This window comes from Macadamia integrifolia, chromosome 4 (assembly GCF_013358625.1).
Source record: "Macadamia integrifolia cultivar HAES 741 chromosome 4, SCU_Mint_v3, whole genome shotgun sequence".
Taxonomy (NCBI): Eukaryota; Viridiplantae; Streptophyta; class Magnoliopsida; order Proteales; family Proteaceae; genus Macadamia; species Macadamia integrifolia.
Genome location: NC_056560.1, coordinates 6,929,672 through 6,946,459, shown reverse-complemented (window position 1 = coordinate 6,946,459; position 16,788 = coordinate 6,929,672). Strand labels below are relative to the sequence as shown.

General features: G+C 37.8%; 1 protein-coding gene and 1 non-coding gene across 3 annotated transcripts in view; one reads left to right on the top strand and one right to left on the bottom strand.

Moving 5' to 3' along the window:
• Positions 1-1,555: 1,555 nt before the first annotated feature.
• On the top strand, positions 1,556-1,627 carry TRNAT-UGU. Its single transcript has one exon. It is a non-coding gene; the product is annotated as a tRNA-Thr (tRNA).
• A 2,594-nt stretch (positions 1,628-4,221) lies between these two features.
• Positions 4,222-16,788, bottom strand: part of LOC122077469 (adenylosuccinate synthetase 2, chloroplastic-like) — a 17,172-nt gene continuing 4,605 nt past the window's right edge. The window contains exons 3-6 of one of the 2 annotated variants that reach the window (XM_042643419.1): positions 12,619-12,966; positions 5,303-5,995; positions 4,896-5,207; positions 4,222-4,769 (exon numbers count right to left, since the gene is read on the bottom strand). In XM_042643419.1, coding sequence (XP_042499353.1) covers positions 4,599-4,769; positions 4,896-5,207; positions 5,303-5,995; positions 12,619-12,942 — 1,500 coding nt within the window. In that variant the 5' untranslated portion in view covers positions 12,943-12,966 and the 3' untranslated portion in view covers positions 4,222-4,598. Of the gene's footprint in view, positions 4,770-4,895; positions 5,208-5,302; positions 5,996-12,618; positions 12,981-16,788 lie in introns of both variants that reach the window. The other variant, XM_042643418.1, reaches the window with a different exon arrangement.

Below are 16,788 nucleotides of genomic sequence, written 5' to 3'. Positions count from 1 at the left end.
CCTTCCATAGCTGAAGCGATTATGGCAGACGGTAGTTTGACCGCTGCCTTTTTTGTGCATTCCTAGTTTCCTTGACGAGTATATTTTATCTTCTATAATAATAATAATAATAATAATAATAATAAATAAATAAATAAATAAATTATTTAGTAGTAATGTGAAATATTATCACGTGCTTGGGTGGCAGCATGCACGTTGGGACACATCGGGCGGTTTATCAGGGGGGCATCAGACGTCGTCACTCCTCACCCATGAGTCATGTCATGTGTCTCTGTAATATAAGTTAGGAAATCAAGGGACAAGGAAGAGGAGTGAGAAGTGAGAACAAGAAATAGAGAAATATTTAAAATGTGTACGGTAAAACAAACTATTTACTACAAAAAAATATATATTAATTTTATTATTTAACATATATATATATATATATCAATTTGGACGTGGTGGTGGTAAGATATATAAATATCAATTTGGAGAGATGGGGTGTGATGTGGTGTGGTCCCGAAAATGAAGCACATGTTATCACATGTTTAGGGCCCGTCCAATCTTTGACCTGATTATTCGATCAGGTCCAACTGTTTGAAGTTTGAACTCATGATCATCTCACAGTCAAATATTTTCTGTTATTTAGTTAATTAACTGATGTCACTTCGTAACTGTTCATTTGTATCTCTCTCTTCGTGAATGTTGATGTGGATTATGAAATTCAACTAATATGATTTTGTGTCATAAAAGAATAAAGTGTCGTGGAAAAGAGAGAATGTGAGAAAACTTTGCACATATCGCTTTCAAGTAGAGCATGTTCTTTTTTCCTTTTCTTCTTTTCAGTGTGTTAATTGTCAACATGTGGAATTAGCAAAGCAAGCAAGTTTTGAGTTCGTTAGTTGGGAAGAAGAATGCTACCTGGTATTGTGATTCATAACCAGCTCTTAGGGTGATGAGGGGGTGCATAAGGACATCAACAAGGGAGTATTTTGTATTTCTCAAGGGCATGGCCCTCATTTCAACCCTTTTTATGTTTAGGCATAGGGTTACATGAAACATAAAACTAATAAGTAATTTCCCTACACCCATGGTGAATGAAAATGGGAATCCATTCACCACGTGGTCCAAGAGCACAAGTATATCAAGGGTTATTTTTTGGAGATTCTAAAATCACATAAAGTTTTGTGAACCATATAGGATAGGACAGTAAAACTCACAGCCTGATGAAGGAAAACTTTGTCCTTCAAACAAATTTTTATTTTTCCACAAAAGTAGTCTCATGCCGCCTCTTGTTTAAATAAATAAACCAATCGGGCAAAAAGATGTTTGAAATCAATACCCAACCGGAATCCCTTCTCTAATAGCTCAGAACGTGGGAAAGATGACAGAATGAAAACATTGTCAAATTATGCACAAACTTGACTTGAGTTAGTTATTTCTATAATGATTAAAAATATTGTTATTTGGAGTCATATATGAATTTTTATATTTTGGTCTGAATTAAGTGATTGAGAAAGGTTGTGGTTGTCAATAACTAGTCATATTTATAATGGATTTAGCTCACATACACTAAGCCCCCATAGCTCAGTGGTAGAGCGTCAGTCTTGTAAACTGAAGGTCTGTAGTTCGATCCTGCATGGGGGCATTTTTATTTTTAATTTTTTTTATCTTATTTATTAGACACAATCCCTTTTTCATAATTAGTGTGGTTCGCATGTGTAACGATCAATTAGAGCGCATGATGAAGCCCCCCAACGCTCGCATGTAAAATTTTTTTGAGTTTCCCTTCATCCATGGTGATGAGAGAACCTCTTAATATATGGTATTTACCCTATGATTGGATTGAGATAGAGTATTTCAGAATTTTAAACATAAGGGCAAAAGTTAATAATGACAATGAGTAATTGAGTATTATTTGATAGTCCAACTATATAATCAAATAACCTTGGAATGAAAAAATTCTTCTTCATCTTAATAGTTAAATTTTCTCCAAATTTAATAACCATTGGAAAATAATTTAAAAGTAATTATACAATTATGTTATGTAATGATTACTAATTTTTCAGTTTGATATTGTTGTGATTTCAGTGCCTTTCCTTTTAATTCCCTTGCAACTTAAGGAGTCATTGAGACTTTATCAAAACTTCTCTTCAATTTAATTTCCATCTTACTTGCAAAGTAGTCCTAGTACCATGTTCATGGAAATGTTACATATCTTGTTCACAGAGAGAAAGAGACAGAGAGAGATCCCAATTGAAGTTAAGGCTATTCATTAGATTCACCGGACTTATTTTAGAGAGCTGCCTACTACTGAACTAGAAACTCATCCCCAATCATAGTTTTAGGGGACAGTATCGATACCAATATTACCAATACCGATCTAGATCGGATTGAATCAGTGGTGGGTATCGATCGATTGTACCCCTGAAATGATCCGGATCAATCAAGGATCAGGGATCGGTCTCAGTTGATACCGATCCGATGGCCAATACAAGACAGATACTTGAAACCTTCAAACCATGTCCCAAAAAAAAAAAAAAATCTAATTTATTGAATAAAATAAGCACTTTCCCGTAAGGGTGGCCATGAGATATCACCAATAACATATATACCCAATCTTCTTAAAATGTTTTCACCCAAAAAAAAAATCTTCTTAAAATGTTGCAAAATCATACCAGTAGTGCTCAAATAAATAGTCAACACTGGGCGAACCTGAATTCTAGTGGGACCTGAAGTTTAGACTTTAGACAGGCTGGCCCAATGATTCATGAGGAAAGCATGTCCATGTCAGGGTGGATGGATGTGGAACCAGCACCCAAAATATCATAACATAGACAATATTCCCATATTCATTGAGAAGTTTTATTTTTTATTTTGGCTTTTTTCTTTTTATTTAGTTAGTACTTCGCTGTCCTTGATAACTGGATTACTCACTTTTAAAGTTTATACAATTATACATCCTCCAAAGTCAAATTCTCTTCAATCATTTTCCACCAAAAAAAAGTCCTTTCAATCATTTGATCTACCTTTTGTTTTTAGTTGTGAATGAGCTGTGGCTGCGAGGATAGTTATCTAAAATCCTCCTATTTGAAACAATATTTCAAAATAAATAAATAAATAAGCAATTATTTGTTCATATAAATTTTCATATCAACTATAAAAGGTATATATGCATTGTTAATTAGGAGAATCTTGATGATAATGGATACGGTTTCAAACAGTTTAAATTTAGAATATACCTTTTTACTCTTTCATTGGACCTGTACTTTGTACAATGTGTATTATCGTATTATCACTCTTTCATGTGTTCAAATTAGGGTTTTTTTTTAGGTACAAATGTCAAAACTAGGTTGATTGTACAAGAAACTCTTCCTATGTGGATTGTGCAAGAAACTCTTCCTATGTGGATTGTGCGAGGAATTTTTTTGGATGTGGAATACTCAATTCTTATGCACCTATCCAACAATAGAAGTGCTAACCATCTTTTATATGCATATATGGACACCGCGGCTCTTTGCTTTTTCGAAGAATGAGTTGTTGGTAGTTACAAATGAACAATTAAGGAAAAATGTCTCTAAACCTACAACATACTGTACATCCAAAGCCATTTGAATTCTTATTTATTTTATTTTAGAGAGAAAAATAATAAAATACTCTATATGTCCAGGCATACAATGCGCAACAGCCTATAGGCTTAAAGAATCCTTGCCCAAACAATTAATAAAATGTGGAAGATACTTCTCCATGTAAGAGTAGTGCCAAGTACCAACAAAGATTAAGTCCCTCAAATGGAGGCAGTAAAAGAATGCTACCTGATCACACAACTCTTGGACTAGCACGAGGCCAATGAAGAGGCTCACATGGTCATCGACAAGCGTGGACATTTTAGGTTTCATAGGAGTGGAGGCATCATTTTACCAACCTCGGGGTCTGGGCAAAAAGGCCCCACAACCAGGGAGCATTCATTTCCCATATATATATATATATATATATATTACATTTGTGTGTGTGTAAGCTACTGTTGCGCCTAGCACTGTCTCCCTCTTTCTTCCTCCCCATTTGGAAAACTCCCCCTACCACTCCCATGAGCCTCTAGCTATCAATGTGCCCAACCTCCTTCTATTTATATATAATGATTTGGAAATTACACTCCACCCTAAATTTAAACTTTTCATGTGGAAGGTTCTTGTGGGTGGAATCACCACTAAATGTAAACTCCAAACATTTTTCCACCAGTAATGAAAGATAATGGCATGTTTTCCGCTCTTGGGCCTAGAACTGAAAATCTACATGTATTAAGCCTCTTGGATTTATTGAAGAGACTGATGTTTAATCCAAATATCCCCACATGATAAAACCTCAATCTGTTTGTTTCGGTTCTGTTACTACCTATTCTCTTGGGGCAGCAAGGAACAAGATGAGTTTTCAAATAGAAAGGCCAAACCCCCTCCACATAACAAAAACTTCACCTCATCATTTTTTTTCTAAGGATCCTAAACTTATCCACCACACCCCTCCCCCTACACCTTCCTACTACTTGGGTCTTCCTCTTCTGAAGCCCTAGGTCTACTTCCAATGTCAAGATGTCCATGGTCATCTGCATGGAAATTGAAGAATCACTTGAATATGAGATCATCACGGCCAGGACCAACCCCAATGTAATGAATTGGCACACCAACAAGTTCTTCTATCCTTTCCACATATTGGCGGGCAGCAAGTGGAAGGTTAGCATATTCTCTAACTTTGGAGATATCATCTTGCCACCCAGGTACAACTTCATATTCAACCTGTACATACATAAAGACAAAATGCATCAACAAGAGCAATTGGGAGGTGCAATATCAAGAAACCAAAGAGTGAACGATAAACATTTAAATAAGCATCTCCAAATGAATATTTGATCTAAAACTCACAATTATTTTCTCGAGAACATTTAGATCTGAAGGGAATGACTTGATTGGTGTACCATCAGCTAATCTGTAGCCAATCCCCAACTTAATTTCTTTAATGTCTGTAAGTACATCAAGCTTGGTGAGATTGAGGGAGGAGAAACCATTAATTTGACAGCAATACTTCAAAGCAACCACATCAAGCCAGCCACAACGTCGAGGACGATTTGTGGTTGTGCCAAATTCTTTCCCTTTCAACCTAAGGCGGTCTCCATCTATATCTAAGATCTCAGTTGGGAAAGGACCCGAACCAACTCTTGTAGTGTAGGCTTTTACCTGCACAGCAAATGTTTCAAATTAAAGGTTAGGGCCTTCTGTGATGCCATGATGCCATTGTATTTCATCATTTACAGGGAGAAGAATCCACTTACCACTCCAATAAGATCACCAAGGACTCTTGGTGCAATGCCAAGCCCAGTGCATATCCCACCTGCTGATGGGCTAGAGGAAGTGACAAATGGGTATGTTCCAAAGTCAATATCCAACATGGTTGCCTGACCACCTTCAACCAGTATTTTCTTCTTCTGTGAGATGGATTCATTCACAAAATGAACTGTATCAACAATATAGGGTTCCAATCTCTCAGCAAACCTCTTGTAGCGGTCCACTTCTTCCCTGAGCATATTGGGGCCATAATCAAAACCTTGGAATTGTGAAGCAGCGTCTGACAATAAAAGATCAAGCTTCTGTGGGAAAGTATCCATGTGCTTCAGATCGCTTACCCTTATACCATTCCGAATCATCTTGCTTGAGTAACAAGGTCCAATCCCTCTCTTGGTTGTCCCAATAAATGAATTACCAAGCTCATGTTCTCTAAGCCCATCTACCTCTTGGTGGAGGTCAAATAACAAGTGTGCACGATCTGATACCAAAATCCTACCCTTACAAGAGACACCATTAGACTCAAGGCCCTCGATTTCTTTGAAAAATCCTGGTAGATGAACCACAACTGCATTCCCAATGATACAAAGGGTTTCCTCATTGAGGATTCCTGAGGGAACCAGGTGAAGGGCAAATTTCTTACCCTCAGAATTGTAGATGGTGTGTCCAGCATTTGCTCCACCCTAACATCAAGAGAGAAGAACATTTTCGCAATCAAATTGGATAGAAAAACTGTTAAGGGTGGGATGGGATTAAAATCTTAACACTGTAAGATGTATGATATGAGAATGTTGAGATGGATGAGTGGTAAAACTTGAAACGATAAAATACAGAATGCAAAAATTAGAGCTAATTTAGGAGTAAGGTCCACTAAATGATAAGTGGAGAGAGAATTGTTTGAGGTGATATGGATATGACAGATTATATAACCATCTTATAAACTCAAAATTCAAGCTTATTCAGTTAATCAGAGTATTCCAGCTCTGGAGACATTCTAATTTCTTCCAGTTTGGTTCTTATGTACAATTTGTAGTTATTTTTGCATTTTCCCCTCTTAACAACCTTTTGAGTTATTATGATGAAATTCATGGAAATGAGAGAAGAAGCAATTCCTTAAAACTTGACATGAGTTAAATGCTCTCAAATATATCCAATCTGCCCAATCACTGAGAAAAAATGTTTTTTTGACATTGTACAATGAAACTCTAATTGCAGGATCTGATGGGATTTAAGAGTCAAATGTATGAAAATTGGTTAGATTAAAAAGAACCCATATGTCAAAATTGCATTTGAATCATGTGGTCCAAAAAAGACTCCACTTTTAACAAATAAAAGCTTGAGCTTTGATTTTGTGCAATGGTAAAATAGACTAAAAGTAGGCTGGCATTGAAACCAACTACAAAAACGAAGAATTTTATGGACCAAACAATAGTTATGGATCACTTTGTTTTACCAGCAAAAAGATAAACATAATATCCTACCCTCTTATCCTGAAAAAGAACCTACAACAGGACAAAGTTAAATTAATATTTGGGAAAAGGCTGGGTATGCTAGTGATATACCCAAATCTCTCTCTCTCTCCTCTCCTTGGAAAAGTCCCCTCTGCCCATCCCATCCCAGCCCTCCCATTGGTCAAGCTGCTAGCTCCAGGATAGCCGGCGGGCATACCTAACCTCCTCCCTTAATATTAGATGACTAATATTAATGCATCTGTTAATGGACTATATATGCCATATCCTATATAAACATACAAATGACTGAATGAGACAAGGCATAATCTTCTCCTTCAGAAAAAGAGCACTCTTTCTACCTTTCCTTAAGGCTGGTAATAATGAAGCTCTGTAAAGGCTTTCAAGCCTCAACTCACAAAGCAAGGAGGGAACAAGGTATGACAGTGCATTTACCACAACTGGATGCATCAGCAAAACCTCAAATGCAAGACTTCCTTGGTTCCACCTTCATATTGATGAATAATTCCCCTCCTTTTATTTGCAGGCATGATTTCTCTACAGACCATTTTTGGTGTCTAACCCTCTGTCGCACTTAATAGTCATTAACACAACAACAACAAAAAAACATACACACACACACACACCTGGTCTTTTAAATGTCCAGATATATACATATTTTTTATGGGAGGAGGTTAGGTATGCCGCCAGCTTTCCTAGAGCTAGTGGCTCAACCAATGGGAGGGCTGGGATGGGAGGGGCATAGGGGAATTTTCCAAGGGTAGGAGGAGAGAGATAGGCACAGATCTGGTATTCCGGCAGCATACCCAGCCATTTCCCTATTTTTATAAACAGAAAATTAAATAAGTCTGCCTGCGAGAATTTTAAGTCGAAGTAGCCTATATGGGAGTGATCGAGCTAGCGTGTGTGCACGTGCATACACATGTGGATGTCTGCTTGATCTCCACTGGTTCTACTTGAGATTTTAGTTTGAACAGCTAGTTAAAGGCAGATTGAGTCAGCTATTTGTCTTTTAAATCCTAGAAAGTAAACATACTACCAGATGAGCAGGATAACAAAGTTCGGAATGTTAGAATTCTCCTCAAATATTTATAATGCAGTCCATAAAAACCCTAATCCTAATTCAGTATCAAGGTTGATTCATAATTATTATGAAGGCCAGTAACTAGGGAAATTTAAGGTGCGAAGAGTGATGAAACATTTAACTATCTCATGTATAGTTTAAGGTTGGGATAAGGCTGAGTTTGTTGTTTGTTGTAGTGATGAGACAAAAATACCTTATGTATAGGGAAACAAAACAGTGCCAAAATTGATATATCATAATGCAGATCAAATCAATGGATCTACTTGTGGTGGGCTTAAGAGAGAGAATAAGAGAAGATAAGGGCTGTGCACTGTAAACAATACCCATGAACAGTACTTAAGATGAGAGAAAAGAGAAGGGAGAGGCAACAACAAACCTCCACTTCAAACAAAAACTAAACCTTAATTCATTCCATTATCAAATCACTAGGTTTGGCCATAGGCCTACATAATAACTCTATAAAGACTCGAATCAGAAAATTAAAATAGAAACAAAGATTGACTGAATCTCCCAATCACAAACTGTATGGGAGGTTTCCTAAACCGACTATAAAACAGAAAATAGAAACTACTTAAGAATAGAAACAAATCAAAAGGTAAACTAACTAAAAGGAAACTGACCCAAACTAGACTGGATTTACAGTAACAAATCCAACCAAAATAATACAATATAATCATAAAAGTAAGGAAATAAAATCCAAACAAAATCTGGCGTGGACAGTACACGCTAGGTCAAAACCAGAGAAGTTGTTCCGAATGAACCAGACCAACAAAACCCACATGAACTGGTTTTTTTCTCCTTCCTAGCAAGACTGCATCACCACTGCATCAATTCCCCCTCGATTTATAAAAAATAAAAAAACCACTCGTTCTCGAGTTTTGTAGAATTGTGAGAATAAAAACACCATAATGGATGCTTGCAGCTCCTTGTCTACAACTTGAACAAAATCCAGAATATGAACTTTCGACTGATTGTTTGTGTCTTGAAATGTGTGAGGAAGCATGAACTCATGATACCAACTTTCACTGCGATAGGATCTTTCAAAATCTCGTTTTCTGCTCGAAGGGAAGGAACTTCCTTAGTAAGCTCAGTAGAAACAGAAAATTCTTCATCCGACCTCTTCCAACTCCTTTTATGGTTGCACTATCAACGTTGCTTTGATAGGCTTTAAAGAGCTGTCACGTTGCAGCCCCTTTAGGACGATAGTTTGTTGTAGATGAGATGACATTAACGTACATAATTTTGTCTCAAGATTGAGAAGACATTGTCGAGCTTCAAGCCACAATTGACCCACTACAATGGCATGTTAAGGAGAATGAAATAGATAAAGGGGAATAGAGAACTCAACAAAAATACCACGATCATAATTAATGATAATTTCACTAGTTGCCAATATATCTATCACTGATTTTGAAACTAGACATTCACCCAAGCCCTTCAACTATGAAAAGGAAGAAATCCCTCCATTGAGCAAACGAACTTTAGTTTGGAAAGCAAAGGAACCCATGGCTAGTTTAGGGTTAAGATCTTATACAAAATAATGCAGATCAATCAATGGATCTACTTGTGGTGGGCTAAGAGAGACTAAGAGAAGAAAAAGGGAAGATAAGGGGCTGCTCTGTGACTGTGAACAGTACCTGTGAAACAGTACTTTAGAAGAGAGAAGGGAGAGGCACAGCCTCCACTTCAAACAAAAACTAAACCTTAACTCATTCCATTATCAAATCGTTGGGTTTGGCCATAGACCTATATAACTTCTTAAAGACTCAAATCAGGAAATTAAAATATAAACAAAGATTACTGAATCTCCCAATCGCATACTTCTGGGAGGTTCCCTATACTGACTATAAAACTGAAAATAGAAACAACTCGAGAATAAAAACAAATCAAAAGCAAACTAACCAAAAGGAAACTGACCTAAACATGACTGGAGTTAAAGTAACCTTATCCAAGACCAACTATTACCATACTATCATAAGAATAATGAAATAAAATCCAAACAGAATCTGGGAAGAACAGTACACAATCTAGGTCTAAACCAAAGAACTGGTTCAGAATTGAACCAGACCAACCTAACCCATAGGAACTGGTTTTATTTCTCCTTTCTAGTAGAATACTGCATCATATCAGACAGGAAAATTCTAGGGCATATGGCGAAATTTAATAACCTGAGAATACAAAGACTAAAGAGACAACAAATTGACAATATACCTATTCTAGGGACTCAAATCTATCGGTCCAAAACAAAAAGGGTACAGTTTGTTCAGTAATGATCCACTCAGGTTTTCTGGAAAGCAGAACAGGGTATAGTTGTAATAGAAAAAAGGGAAACATAGAGCAAAGATCAGTAAGTTTTAATAGTGCCGAGTAACACCAGACCAATAAACGGAATTGGGTTTTGAAAGAGAAGAGACTTAGGGCCCGTTTGATAACGTTTCAAGAAACGCGCTGACACAGAAACGGCAGAAACGGAACAAAAAGCGTTTGATAAAACTGTTTCGTTTCACTTGTTTTTAGAAATATAAATTGAAATTTCCACCTATTTATGGTTCAAGAAATGACCCAGGCGAGGCTAAACAAGTCTACTTGTGTCGCCGTTTCTGGAAACGACTCATGGCCATTCTTTCGCTGATTACTATCGACTTCCAGAAACATGACTTATCAAACACCTTCAATTCCGTTTCTGTTTCTAAAAACGGAAATTTATGTTTCTGCCGTTTCCAGAAATGGCAGAAACGGCAGAAACGTTATCAAATGGGCCCTTAGAGTTTCAAACCAGAAACAGCAATGGTGAAAACTTCAGCGAGAAACAGAGCATGCAGGCAAACCCACATATAGATTGTGTATTCCAGCTCTTTTTCAGCCGACAGCCCAACAAAAGTTTCATTAAATATATATATATATATATATAATGTAAAGGAACTTTCTGACCTGGTATCATCAAAGATAGAATTGAAAGCTCCATAGTGATAAGACCAGGAAGTATAAGCAGAAGAAGACAGATGTAGAAATCCACCCAAGTCAAAGGTCATTCCACGTGCAACCAACAACATTGTAAGGAAACCCCTGCCCCTCACAAATCTCACCACTTTTTTTTGCAGGCAGCAACCAAACACAGCCGCAAGGCTCACTTCCCTATTAGGCATCTATGAGAACCCACCATTGATCTGGAGTTTGAATCATAATTTTATTGAAAATGCAACCCATGTTATAAGAAGGGATTCTTCACCAATAAACCATCGGTGGATAAAATGGTGAAGGGATGGGGTCAGGATTATGAAAGTGCCAAAAATGTCTCTGCCACTCTTCATTGCTGTCGAGTTCATATTGTAAATGGGATGGGGGTTCGACTTATAAAGCCATTAAGAAGGAGAGGAGAGCTATCTCAATGTTTGTGTGGAGATGAGGGCATTGGTGATCATGGAGGCTGGGATTAAAGGGATTAAAGTTTACTAATTCTGAAGGTGAAGGACTTAATGGGGAAAATGCTGGGGAATGAGGAAGTGTGCGAAGTAAAAGTCCATGGCTTTTCTGATGAAATCGCCAAAGAAGAATTAGGCAATTGTTTTTACACTTTGATATTGAACAGTCTAGATGAAGGGATATTTAAGATGGAGAGCAATGACCCGCTTGTGATATAAGTGTCACAAACTAAGGACCCGCATGATAACCATTCTATTCCTCTATTTCTCAAATTTTTTTGTTCCTGGGAACAAGAAAAGAATAGAAATCCATTTGCCAACACCGGTTCATTTTTTTGTTCTAGGGAATGAACTAGGACTAAAAGAAAAGAAAAAACTCCTTTTATTAACTTCTCTATCCCAGAAATAAGAGGGTCGCTCTTTAATGAGCACATGATTAATTTGATAGGTAAAGAAGTAATTTTATGTCAAAAATAAAACACTTCCAATGCAACTTCAACCACCACCACCACACCTTCACCTTCACCTCCACCTCCACCTCCACCTCCACCTCCACCTCCACCGCCACTGCCACTGCCACCGCCACCACCACCATCACCACCGTATCCACCTCCTCCACCACCACCACCTCCTCCTTCACCTCCACCTCCACCTCCACTTCCACCGCTACCACCACCACCATCGCCACCATATCCACCTCCTCCATCGCTACCGCCACCACCATAGCCACCGTATCCACCTCCACCACCGCCTATGCCAAAATTTTGGGTATTGAATGACATTTTGTAAATTTATATAAGTTTCATATACATAAATTAATATGTGCTTAACAAACGCATTTCTATTTCTTTTCTAACCCAAAAATAGAAATTACTACATATTATCAAAGGTATTTTTTTGCTAAAAAATATAGCTCAGAAACAGAAATAGAAAAAAGTCATTTCTGGATAGAAATTTAGCCCAGAAACAGAATGGTTAGTTGGCTATCATGCAAGCCTTAAGTGTCACAAACTAAAGACCTGCAGGCCTAATCACAACCCTATAGAAAATACAAATGATCAATGTGACAAGACATAACTTGTCGCTCTTATTACGAAGAACAAACTTATTCTCAACAAATTTCAATGACTAATGCAATTTCATAATATGATCCACTGTTCTAAAGAAGAACAAGAAGACAAAGGCTTTATTCTACAACAACACCAGTTTAAAAAATTCCAAAAACAGAGATTCAGCTAAGCGAATCAGAAACTCAACAACTTAAATCAGTGGAAGGAGGTATAGATATCCAAAAGAAAATGAAATTTGGAGGAAAATAAAGTAGAATATACCTGACAGCGAGCGACAATATTGAAATGCCCAGCCAAGATATCAACGAGCTTCCCTTTCCCTTCATCACCCCATTGAGAACCCAAAACACCCGAAACCTGACTCAGCGATCCAATTCGTTCTGGCACATCTCCTGTCTGCGCAGCCACTCCCAATGGAGACGAAGGAGTCACAGCTTTGGCAGAACATATTACAACCTGCTGAAAGGCCCTAGAAGCAGAGGGAAGTTGCATAACAGACCTCTCACCTCCAGCCCTTGCTCCATAGAAGCTCTTCTGGGGAATTGAGATAGGGTTTGAGTCGAGTTTCAATACAGAGAGGCTCATGATGTAGGAGGTTTCAGTCCCTTTCTGTAGCTCAGAGCCTCAAACAAGCAAAGAACCAAGTCAGTAGCTTTTGAAAAGGTTCATGTCCTATGTAATGAAATATAACAAAATGGTAGAACTTCGGTCAACAGAAACAGGAATGGGAACAATCTGGAAATGGAAACATTCAGGCATTAAACATTTCCAGAAACATTCGGGCACAGCCCCGTGATGTAGGTCAGGTCCTACAATTGGGCATCAAATTGGGTTCAATACTGGCCCATATTCTGAGGCATCGAACCAGTATGTACCTGGCAGATAATTTGGGTCACATTCAGCCCATTGGTTCTGTCCAAAGAAGTGATCGAGCCAGCAGTTTATTTAGGGAAATATTAGCTAACCACCTTCCCTAGTTGGAAGAAATATCACCAGAATTATCTCCAAAATTATTTCCAAATAAGGAGGATATCAACCAAATCTTATTAAAGGAGATATTTCAGCAGATTTTTTGGAGATTTCTTGCTGGAATGGGACTTTACATTAGAAGAATAACAGATTTTGCGGAGCCAAAGCCAGTTCGCATGAAGGACATAAATCAGGACTACTTTCTTCCTTGTGGTAAAGACAAAGAGAAGATTCTTATCAAGATTTGTGGCCCCATAAGCCAACTAGATGAGATCAAGATTGAAGATCTGATTAAAGGCTGTCAACCAGCTATACAGGATTAGTTTCCCTTATTTATGTTATTTAGTTAAGTAATTAGAGTTCAGTCTTAGGAGTTAGTTTCTTATTGCTATTATAATATTTAGGAAAAATTACTTGGACACCCCCTGTACTATGGCCAGATTGCTTGAGACACCAAAAGTCTGAAAATATTACTTAAAGCCCCATGAAACTGATGGTATTAGTCTGCTGTCAGTGGTTGAATGAAAGACCATTTTACCCTTATGAGTTATTAATCTAAATCTTGTGAAGTTAAAATGTCCAACTTACCCTTTGAAGGTATTAACCTTAAAAAACCCAAACCGACTGAAATAGTGGGTAAAGGGATTCCCCTTTCACCCATCTTCCATCTCAATTCCTTCACTATCATATAAAAAATTATGGCATAGTCAGTTGTAGTGGGTGAAGGGATCAGCCATTACCTGTTACCGGTGGTTGGTTTTGCAGTTTTGTTTTCCCTCTTTTAATTCGTTGTTTATCAGTTTTGGGGAAGGAGCCTCCCAATTCTTTTTTCTCAATTGGTTTGGTTTGAAACCACTTTCAAAAGGAAGGTATTGGTTTCCCCATTTTCAAAATCACTTCAAAAGGAAATTAATTTAAAATTAAGGGTATAAGGGTCTATTCACTACCCTTAAAGGGTAGTTCGGGCATTTAGGATTTTCTCCACCCATCACATCATCACCAAAAGGTAATTGACTAACGGACATAGGCTAGTTGTAATAAATCTTATATGTAAGGGTGGTTCAAGTAAACTTTTCAAACTTTTGAGGTGTCAAGCGACTTGGCCATAGTACAGTGGGCGTCCAAGTAATTTTCCCTAATTTTAATTGTTTCTAGAAATTTATTATTTTTAACCGATTGTTATAAATAAAGGAAGAAGGCTGAATACAATCTATATTGAGATTGAGTAAATCATGAAGGTTTGTTTAGTTAGAAACCTTGTTAACGGCTTTGGGATGTAGTTGGGGTGAGGATGTGAGATGCCTAGGCTTATGAGAGGGTGAGAGGCCCAAAGAAGAGAGTGAGAGACTCAATCCCGTTTATCCTTCTATTATATCTTCCATTTTTCCATTTTTGTTTCAATCGAATTCATGTGTGATTGGTACAAGAGTACCTGCGATTCTGTTATTGAGGAACTTTTGCTGAACCATTAAAGCGCTGATCTCCTCAGTCATGCATCCATTGCTGCCCAGTTTTTGAAGACCAAACCAGCATTAAACTTAGTTCAGGAAGTGATGCGGATCCGGATTCCAAGGACCGAAATCGGATCGCTTATGGCCCACAAGAATGACCAAAATCTCAAATTTAATGGTTGAAGGGTATTCTTGTAATTTCATAAACAAGCAGGTCCTTAGAAATAATTATATGGCAGCTGGGTAGTTCTAGAACTAAAAAAAAACTTTAATATGAGGGCTTATTCTGAATTTTTAAAGAAAGGGGAGTGTAACCTGAAATAAAGTCCAGCCAGGGGTCTTTATGTAAAATTAAAAACATATCTTCTTCTTCTCCACGATAAGCTGAAACCAGTGGTAAGAAAAGAGAGATGGCGGTGATGAGAACTCTCTCCCTGCACCTCGATTCAGCCCCAAATCTTGGGCGAAGCTTGGATCCTCTATGGCCCTTTGATTCCCACCGAAAGACACTTCGAAACACCAAGCAAAGAAGAACAGTTCCTCTGCAAATCAAATCTGGGTGGTAGTTCTAAATAACTTGAGTTGCAGGTTTTGTGGCTTACAGCAGGAAGTATTTTCAGGTCTGAGATTCAAGGTTTAAGGTCGCCCTTCCTTGGTGAACTAATTCCCAAAAGTTGCTGAAGAAAGAAGATGAGATGAAGGAGAGCTATCGACTTCTATGGGTCACCAGCGTCCTCTCAAAACAGGGCAGCAAGGGTCACTGTGATACCCTTCTACAATAACAGTGAAGAAGAAACCAGCGATTGATGGAGGAAAGGGGAAGACGAGAGATTTCAGTGGGGATAATAGAGAGAAAATTTCAGAGAGGGAAGAAAGGGGAAATCGGCAGCCATGGTTCTCATACCATAACTCTTAATCAAATTTCTATTCTTCAAACCTCAAAACTGAAATTTCTCCATGAGTACATGTCCAATATAAAGGAAAAATTAGACAATTAATGGCAACTTACTTGAAAATAGAAACTAATCTATATAGCAACTAAATAAAAATCAAATCTAAATTAAAATACTATCAAACTAATTTCTAAACCAAAAAAGGAAAGTAAATGGTAAAATTCTCAAATCAAAGAGATCCCTTCCATCGCCCAACTGCATCAGGAAGATCCTGCCTGGGGCTAGGTCCTTCCAGATCCAACCTTACGTTAATTGGTATCAAAGCTAAGGAGGGACAGTAGACAAGATCAATGGTTGCTGAATCCTACTCCCCTTGAATGCTGATCATGCAAGTTTGATTCAACAACTCTACCAAATCGTGGTCGAGTTTTGTTCTAAGTGGGGAGGAATTGATCTAGGTCAGGTCCTACAATTGGGCATCAAATTGGGTTCAATACTGACATATATTTGAGCCATCAAACCAGCATTTACCTGGCCCATAATTTGGGTTACACTCAGCCCATTGGTTCTGTCCAAAGAAGAGATCGAGCCAGCAGTTTATTTAGGGAAATATTAGCTAACCACCTTGCCTAGTTGAAAGAAATATCTCCAGAATTACCTCCAAAATTATTTCCAGATAAGGAGGATATCGACCGGCTCTAATTAAGGGAGATATTTCAGCAGATTTCTTGGAGATTTCTTGCTGGAACGGGAATTCAAATTAGAAGACTCTTTTCTTGTAACAGATTTTGTGGAGCACAAGCCAGAGTGAATCAAGGAGATAAATCAAGACTACTTCCTTCCTTGAGGTAAAGACTAAGGCTGCATTTGGTAGTCATCCAGAAAAACTTTTCTGATGTTTTTCTGTTCTATGGGAACAAAAAAAGGGAATAAAGTGTTTGGTGTCAACTAGGTGTTTTCGGTTTTTTTGGAACGAAAAGGGAAAAAAAGCACTAGAAACGCAAAATGATGGAACGACGAAACCTTGTTCCGTCATTTCGGCTTCGTTCCAAATACAAAAAAAGTGACAAATAGGTAATCGTTTCTGAAACAGGTTCACCAAACACCATTTTTTTTTT